This window comes from Coregonus clupeaformis, chromosome 19, assembly GCF_020615455.1.
Source record: "Coregonus clupeaformis isolate EN_2021a chromosome 19, ASM2061545v1, whole genome shotgun sequence".
In the NCBI taxonomy this organism is placed as follows: domain Eukaryota; kingdom Metazoa; phylum Chordata; class Actinopteri; order Salmoniformes; family Salmonidae; genus Coregonus; species Coregonus clupeaformis.
This window is the reverse complement of record NC_059210.1, coordinates 22,546,244-22,555,682: the sequence shown is the minus strand read 5'-3', so window position 1 is coordinate 22,555,682 and position 9,439 is coordinate 22,546,244. Positions and strand designations below refer to the sequence as shown.

At 44.5% G+C, this 9,439-nt stretch overlaps 1 protein-coding gene across 1 annotated transcript; it reads left to right on the top strand.

Annotated features, from left to right (window-relative positions):
* Positions 1–556: 556 nt before the first annotated feature.
* mdkb (midkine b) lies at positions 557–8,265 on the top strand. Its single transcript, XM_041837797.2, is given in 6 exon segments — positions 557–643; positions 3,726–3,814; positions 3,952–4,085; positions 4,088–4,121; positions 7,611–7,775; positions 8,096–8,265. Coding segments are annotated over 6 exon segments (471 nt in total). The 5' UTR covers positions 557–632; the 3' UTR covers positions 8,134–8,265.
* Positions 8,266–9,439: the final 1,174 nt, after the last annotated feature.

Below are 9,439 nucleotides of genomic sequence, written 5' to 3'. Positions count from 1 at the left end.
CAATAAGAAAGCAGCAGTGAATTGCTGGAATGGAAAACCTGAGAATCAAGACAGGAATTACTAGTCCTAGTAGGGAAAACTCTAACGGAATATTCTACATACCTCTTTGCCTTGCAATTCACCTGCCATTCTGCAGGATTCCCCATTCCTCTCTAAAACATTTGGTTCACATTTTTGGATTGTAACATATAACACTGACATAATATTTTTTCTTTAAAAATGCTTGAATAAAATGTTAAACTATTTGGTGCTCTACAATGTTAATTGATGACAAGAGGTGTATTTGAAAATGAAAAGGTCTGTTACTAAAAAGTTGTTGGTGTTAAACATGACTGTAAAGCACATTTGAATGAACAATAATTCATGCAGCAGGCAGGTCTCAAATCATGACTACTGTCTATTATGCAAATGAGATGGGCCTGTTTTGTCTCCCGTTATATGGATTAAAGTGAGGCCACGTGCGTAAGTGATGTCACCGGGTGGCTGATTTAAACATTGTTATGTGACCAGCTAATACAAGGTTTTTTTGTTCTATGTAGGACTACACAGTAAACGCAAGCTGCAGTCTGTGTGCGGGACATCTAACGACTACTCAACCAGTATAGTGACTTACCTGACTGAAGTTTCCACTTATGACAATAAAGTAAGTTGATGTATTATGTTTTCTTATCCTGCATGTTTTATTATTACCATAAGGCTTTGCTAATCATTGTTTTGTCAGTTCAATGCAAAATTATAAAAAATCTAATAGCATATCCATATGTTATTGACATGTTTTCTCATTGTAGTCTTTGTGTTCACTAATGTACTGTCGATGTTCAGAACAAGTGCATGCATGCCTTGGTAGTCTTGCAATGCGCATTACGCACAAACCAGAACTCCAATTTGCTTTGCGGATAATCAAATAGCCTATCATTGGAGACTGGGTTGCTATTCTATATTGTCAAACTCTAGGGGCTCTATTTGATCTGTAAAGCTGAAGCGTTACATATTCCAATGATAGGCTATTCTTTACATACAAACACTTATTATCGCTTAAAATATATAATCAAATGGGTCATATTAAATTAAAATATAAAAAAAGAGATTCAGCTTTTGATAGTGCAAGTGATCCAATTAATTGAATAAAAAAGTGGCTTCTAATCAATCATTATGGGACAATCATCAGACAGTGTGGTTTCTAAATGTTTTTGCTCTCCCATCAAAACCATCAAAATGTTGGGATTCACCTGACCCTTGAGGAAGTCACCATGGCTAGCTCATTGTTTGCACAACCTTGTGAAAGAGAGTGTCTGTAACTCATGTTGTCTATTTGTTCAGTATGCCTACACATGTTGGTTCCATGGTTATAGCAAAGTCATGTCTTTGTAAAAACTTGATTCACATTGTTTACACAGTGTTTGGTTGATATGGTAATTTCGTCCTAGAGATCCACTACAGATCTGCGTTCAAGATCGTCTTTAACCGGTTTTCATGAAGTTTGTCTCTTGGGAGAGTGAACTCTCCTTCATGAGGAAGTTCTGAAAATGTACTGTAATCGCAAAGGGAGCATCACGCTTCTTTTCCTCATCTTAAGACTTGATTGTCTTCTTATGCAAATAGGTTGACATTCAGCTCGACCACGGAGAGGTCTTGCTCCTAAGACATGGCATGGAATCTGTGTTAGGGCTTTTGAGAGAAATGGAAACAGGCAAGAAGGCGCTTTGTTTTGGCTCAATTAATCAATATACCTTTGAGGGGACTCTAAAAGCCTTTCAGCGAGCGCTTGGCCTCCCCCTCCGCATGGCTGGAGCACAGAGAGGGAGCCTGCTGAGAGCATGTTCTGTTCACACAAAAGCCCCAGACTGGAGAAGCCCTCCACATTTAGAGACGAGCGGGATTTGCATGGCCGGATGACGTGTGAAAGAACGGACTCATTTAATGGAGGCCTTTCTCTTGAAACTGAACTCTCAAAGGAGTCTAATTTTTCAGCCCAATGATAGAGGGATGAGGGAGAGAGAGAAAGGGAGAGATATGTGTTGACTCATTTAATGTATTCAAGGGGGGATGCCCGTGGCCCACATAGTAAGGGGATATACTGCTGTTCTTGTTGATTGAGCACTCATCCAGTAATGGCAGAAGGCATTCAGTTGATTCAGTGAGGCAAAATATTATGATTGGATAAGAGCAAAGTAATACTCCATTAGCCTACTTTCATCAAGCAAAACTGTCAACAGGAAAATGTCAGTATATGTGTAGTTGTGTGGTTTTCCATGTAAAAATGTAAACATTTAAAAAACAGATGAGATATTAGTAGGCTAATATGTCCATAGGCTAAAACTAAACCACCGACTTAGACGAAGGACAGTTTGTGAATTGCAGAGTATCACAGTATATGATAATAAGTACAGTGCTCTGCATTGAAGTGCAGTAACTCATAGCAAGACAATGAATGTAACCCTACTTTCATGACTTGCTGCTGTTTTGGAACAGTACAAAGGACTGCAGCCAACTTTCAGGAAAGGTGTGGAATGTGTCACTAGGCATTGTTCTTGATTTAATGATCTGATTAAAAGCGATGCTGCGAAGGTACGCAGAAACAGATGTATTGTTCTTGGAAGGAAGGACAGTCTAGTAGGACAGGAATAACACAGGACGTTGGTGGCACCTTAATTGGGGAGCACGGGCTTGTGGTAATGGCTGGAGCGGAATAGTATCAAATACATCATCAAACACATGGTCTCTGTCTATATATATTTTTTAAAGTTCATACTCTGGCTTGAAAAGAGTACATATGATTAATGTTGCTGTAACATTATGTAATCACAGTAGGATCAATGGCACATTGCAGATGTTTGACAGATTTAAGATGTAACTTAAGCACATTCAATATTGTACAACATAAGCCAGTAACTTATGATGGCTCACAGAAACGCTGTTAAAACGGGGTGGCCAAGTAAAATGAACGGAGTGGCTGCGGATCCGAGTTCCTTTCCCGACAGCTAAAGGTCCGAAGCTTCTGCTCAAATCAAATTCCCAAAAGCATCAAGAAATTAGGACATAGATGCAGTGGCGTCATTTTAACTAAACCTAGGGTAGGGCAAAGTGACAATTAATTTGCTGCAAGCTCATTTGCTGCATTTCTACACAATTAAAAAACTCTAAATTGCAATTTGGAGTTTGGAGAACAGCAAAAACAAACTTAATTGACTCTAGCAATTATCACCTTGACTGCTATAGCTCCATTCACTTCAGTCGATAGGGGACTTAACATTCTACAAACACGTCATACAGATATTAACAGCTACGCACTAGCTCAGCACCGGGACTAGAAACTCTAGTTTAGTTTCATGTCAATTGAAACAGCAGTTACCTAGCCATCTACAGCCATCTTCCACCTCTACACTATTTTGAAAGAAAAGTCCAGCTGTTACCGCCCGCGCCGAGGCATCCTAAAACATGCTCTCTACTATCGATAAACAGCCTGCCCGTAGGCTCTGAGCCGTCCGCATGGTTCTAAAGCCAGCCTGCCAATACCGCTAAACTGCCTTTTAAATCGGGATTGGAATGATTTTAGTAGCCTATTTTACATTACTGGTGTTGAACTAGGATATGGCGACTGCAATACCCAATTGACACCCCTGCATGGATGGAACCATAACAGTTTTTGATCACCTCTTTTAGCCCAGTGGCTGATATACTTTCCAGTCAAATGTTGATAATGATATTTCATTTTCTCTCCACAGAATGCGAGGACTGTTCTCAATGACACTTATGCTGCTTGTGGTCTTGATGGTCACAGTACAGGCAGGACACAAACATGGTGACAAAAAAGGTGAGAAATTTGATAAAACTACATTGTGTACAGTATCTCAGATTTAACTAAATATGTCCCTTTGAAGGAGCCCATGTTGTTTACCTATGTTAAATGTTTTGTTTCGACAAATGTCTGCCATGTTTGGGTGGCCACAGGTCAGAAAGCCAAAGAGGGGGGCGAAGCAGAGTGCACTGAGAAGTTCTTTGCCAAATGTGTTCCCAACGCTGGTGACTGTGGAGATGGGTTCCGTGAGGCCACCTGTGGCGAGCACACCACCAAACACAATATCGCAATATCGCTTGCAACTGGAAGAAGGCCTTTGGCGGTAAGAGTGCAAATGTGGGAAATGGACTGTGGTCCTGGTATACATGTGCATATACTGAATATACTACATGTATCTGCATTCTGTACAGTCATCATACAGTAACTAGGCTGTGACGTCACGAGAGGCTACACAGCTTTCAGCGGGATTGCTCAAGTAGTGCAAGGAGACAAGGTTCAAACAAAACAAGGATTTTATTATAGGTCTTGGGAAATTAACGAAAATATAACAAAATTCTGTTCTCTTGTGGCTCTTTAAGGGTTAACAGTTCAGGGATGTCTCTTCCACATCCAAAGTCATAATTCTCACTCGCTCAGATAACTTTTCCCCAGCCTTACTGTAGTCCACGTTGCAGCTAGTGGCCAACCCAGCAAAAAGTCCTTCCAAATGTCTCTCACGTATTTCCACAGGTGCATATATCCAAAGGTGAGTATTTCCCAAAGGTAAGTATCTCCAAATCCTTATATTCCTCATGGAAGTGGACGTGCAGCACTCTTGTCCTCCAGAGAGCCCAGGTTGGAGACTGTGTCTCTTCCCTTCCCCAACCTTCAGCTCATCAGCTCCTCATTTGTTTCAGCTGCGTGGGAAGATTGGCCATAGAGGGGTGGAGTTCCCGACCATACCAGCAGATGGAGCCATAGCTGTCTGGGTTTGCAGCCACCTCAGGGGGATGTAACGTCCCTCCAGGACACAGCCTCTCGTGACATCACACATCCCCCTCCTCGGGACCGACGTCCTCGTCGGGGTAAAGGCAGCGAAGAAGGCATCACGCCGGGAGAGGGCGTCCGCATTGCCGTGGTGCTTGCCAGACTGCTCTCTCTTCAACTCCTCCAACTCTAGGACCAGGGACTCAGCCTCCTGTTGTCTCTCCTTGAGTTTCTTACTGAACGCATCAGCCTTGGTTTTAGCAGAGTTTAGCTTCTGTTGAGCAGCTTTCAGTTCCTTCTCTCTCTCTGCCTCCGCATTCTTCATCTTGTTCTCCAACACCTTGTACTTCTCCTCTGCCTTCTTCTGGACCTCCTTACTACTGCGCAGGGTCTCCTCACACTCCTCGATGGTCCTGCGCAGCCTCTCCAGCTCCTCCTGTTGCTTAGGGAAGGAGCTCTGTTGGAGTTTAGCCTGGAGGATATCTAACTCTTCTGTCTTCATGTCTAACTGTTGCTTTAACAAACGATACCTCTCAGCGGTCCCCTTCAGACCAGACAGTTCTTTGTCCAGATTCTGTAGCTCCGTCTCTGTGTCGGTCTGGGCACCTGCCATCCCTATCAGAGCCCGGGCGGGAGTGAGTAACTCGGAGGATTGCACCGGAGCCTTCCCAGGATGAGTCTTGCCTCTCCGTTTCCGAGGTACTCGGGTTATCCTCTCCTGAGACTCTCTCCAGAGTGGGTAAAAGGCTGGGCAGTCTCGTCCAATTAGGACAGGGACGGGGAGGAATCAACCACCCCCGCCGTCGTGTGTATGGTTCCCCGTGTGCTGGTCATTGTAAGTTCAGTAATGGGGTATTCTCTGGTGTCCCCATGGACACAGGAAACTGGGAGGACTTTCCCCGGGGGTCAGACACGTTGGGCCCACCAAATCCTTACGCACCAGGGTGGCCCGGCTACCAGAATCCAGTAAGGCCTCCACATCATGGTGATTCACAGTTACCGGGCAGGTGGGGGTCGATCTGGGCCGCCATCTATGACTCCCAAGAGCGAGGCAAAACGGTGTGTGGGTGCTGAGCTGGAGGACTCCGCAGTGGGCATAGGTTCCTCGGCTGGTTTCCCACACTGCCAGGAGATATGTCCCATCTCCCCACACCGGTAACACTGTCGAGTTTCCCCCCTCCTGGTGTACTCTTCTTGGACCCGCCCTGGTTTCTGGCTCCCCCTGGAGCCGGGATAAGTCCTGACGTGGCTGGGTTCGAGACCTTGGGGTCCTTTGGACGGGTTCTTCCCATTTGTGGTGGGGCCGCACTCCTGGGGTCTTTTCGGGAAGCATTCAGCATCTCCGCTGTGGCCTGGTACTTTTCCACAGCTTCCACGGTCAGATCAGCCGTGGTCAAGGCCTGTTGACTGATGAACCGTTTTGCCTCATAAGGCAGGGCGCGTAGGTAACGATCCACCACAACGGCCTCCACCACCGCCGCTGCTGTATTCCTCTGCGGATCCAGCCATTTCCTTGCGATTCGGACAAGTTCATGCATCTGCGCCCGAGGAGGTTGGTCTGGTTGGAAGGTCCAGCTGTGAAAGCGCTGGGCCATACCAAACTTTGTGAGTCCATATCTGCTGAGGATCTCAGACTTCAGGGCATCATAGTCAGTAACCTGGTCAGGGCCCAGGTCCCGGACAGCATTCAGCGATTCCCCGGTTAGAAAGGGGGCTAACAGACCAACCCACTGTTGCTTGGGCCAGGCTTCCCTAGTGGCCGTGGCCTCAAATGCATGCAGGTATGCCTCAATGTCATCGGTAGCTCCCATCTTAGATATAAAGTCACTTGCCTTTATTGGGCGGGTATTTTGGACCACCCTCTGTCTCTGCAACTGCAATTCCTCTGCCTTCAGAAGGTTGGCTTTCTTTTGCTCCTCCAAGAGAGCCACGTTTGCTTGCATCTGGGCTTGCTGGCCAGCAACAAGGGCTTTCAATATGTCCTCCATTTCAGTCGGCGGGGAGCCTACGGCCAACTTGGAAAACTGGGTGATCAAACCTTCGGTATCCTCCTCTGACATGCACTATTAACGCTTGAGCGTGCCCGTATTCTCCACCATCTGTGACGTCACGAGAGGCTACACAGCTTTCAGCGGGATTGCTCAAGTAGTGCAAGGAGACAAGGTTCAAACAAAACAAGGATTTTATTATAGGTCTTGGGAAATTAACGAAAATATAACAAAATTCTGTTCTCTTGTGGCTCTTTAAGGGTTAACAGTTCAGGGATGTCTCTTCCACATCCAAAGTCATAATTCTCACTCGCTCAGATAACTTTTCCCCAGCCTTACTGTAGTCCACGTTGCAGCTAGTGGCCAACCCAGCAAAAAGTCCTTCCAAATGTCTCTCACGTATTTCCACAGGTGCATATATCCAAAGGTGAGTATTTCCCAAAGGTAAGTATCTCCAAATCCTTATATTCCTCATGGAAGTGGACGTGCAGCACTCTTGTCCTCCAGAGAGCCCAGGTTGGAGACTGTGTCTCTTCCCTTCCCCAACCTTCAGCTCATCAGCTCCTCATTTGTTTCAGCTGCGTGGGAAGATTGGCCATAGAGGGGTGGAGTTCCCGACCATACCAGCAGATGGAGCCATAGCTGTCTGGGTTTGCAGCCACCTCAGGGGGATGTAACGTCCCTCCAGGACACAGCCTCTCGTGACATCACAAGGCCCATAGTTTTTTTGTGATCACTGGTCAGGTCTCATCGTGGTCAGGAAAAACTCTGGGCCCTAATCATAACGGAATTAGGATAACTTAAAAAAATATATATATTATATATTTTTTTATATAATCTGTGGTATTTCTTTCTAGCTGACTGCAAGTACAGGTTCACCAACTGGGGCGAGTGTGACACGACCACCAGCACCAAGAGCCGGTCAGGAACCCTGAAGAAAAGCCTGTTCAAGTTAGACTGCGAGGCCACCATCATGGTGACCAAGCCCTGCTCCTCCAAGCCCAAGGGGAAGGGAGGAAAAGGTGGGTCGGATCTCAATAGACCACCATAGGACAAACCCAGCGGGAAAAACTGGTTTGTTAAGGGGATGTATTATTATTATGTAGAATAAAGATGTTTAGCATACTTATTAGTAGGTATGAATTTGATACTAAACTGGAAAAGCAGGTTCTCCAAAACAACATGAAACACAAACCCATCACAGGAGAAAAGAAAGCAATTCATAAGCTGCGACAAAGGAATTTCATTGCTGCCATTTCGAAATGTAATTTCCCCTTTGCCTGAGAATACCAGAATACCCCTTATTGAATCCAAACCCCTCTTTTTCTTCCTTTTTTTCCAGGGAAGAGAGAGGGAGAACTAAAGAGAGAAGCTGACTGAGACACAGCAGGTGTGACATCTGGCTTACTTCAGCAGCACAATCGTCTCCTTCCTTCACTAAACACTCCCAAATTGCACCCTATTCCCTATATAGTGCACTACTTTTGACCAGGGCCCATAGTACGTTATTTCTGATAGTTGCTGGTTGAAAATACAATCTACACAGGACCTTCTAATCAGGTTACATATCCCTCCCATTAGGCCCCTCCAATTAGGTCCCTCACTCAGACCACTCCTAGACAGTCCTAGCAAAATTCTTGCTTGAGAAATGTTTTTTTTGCAAAAAAATATTTTTTCCCCCTTCTTTTTGACCGTTTTAAGGGAAAACTATTACAGTAAGCTACTTAATGCTACCCAGAAATGATAATGATATAAAAACGTCTGCATTGGGCCTTTAAAAGTTGATAAAACAAAAAAGCAAAGCAATGTCATGAGCTGTGAAATTACATGCCTTGAGTATTACAGTTCCAGGACAGTGATATAACCCCCTTACTCCATTATCAATTACAGTAATACCACTGGTGAAATACAAATGTTTACCATGCACAGTCACATAGTAGAAACCAGAGAGAAATGGCTGAAGTATTTTCTTGATCAAATTAAGGCTTCATGCCATCTTGTTTTGTAGTACACCACTTCAGCTCCGCACATTACATCACATTATAGATAATTAGTAGCCCTTTCCCACATTCCTAAAGAGTTATCTGTTACATATTTTAAGTATTATTATTATTACATATGAAAAAGTTCAGGTCAAAGGGGAATACATTTTAGGATTCTAGTGTGTGACTTTTCAATCCATTGGCTGGATTTGGGCTGCGTGTGAAGCTTTCCAGCCACACAACCTCTCATCATTCAGATTTGACTTTCACATTTTATTTATTTATTATTATATTCCCTTGTACGTAACATCGCTTGAAGACATCTTAAAGTCGCCATCGTGTTTGATTTCATAGGTCTTTGAAAAGAGTTTCGATGCCACAATGAATATTTTCATACCTTCATCCACATCTGTCACTAGGGTCACCTTCATTTTAGTGTACTTTTGGATTGATATTATGGACAGCTTCAGTTTCCAAAGGAGCAGCCTTGATCGTATAAACCCTGGTTATTCCAGTTGAGTTGATGGAAATACTGTCGTAGTTCTTGTAGTGGAAATTGGTCACCCTGACTTTTTCTCCAACCGATGCTCTGCAGCGGCGCGCGACAGACCTAAATGGAACCTGTCTCGTCCTGCAAGGTCAGGATGCACTGTTCAACCGACTGACTCTCCTTTTGCACCTTCCCTTTCTCCACATTGGGCATC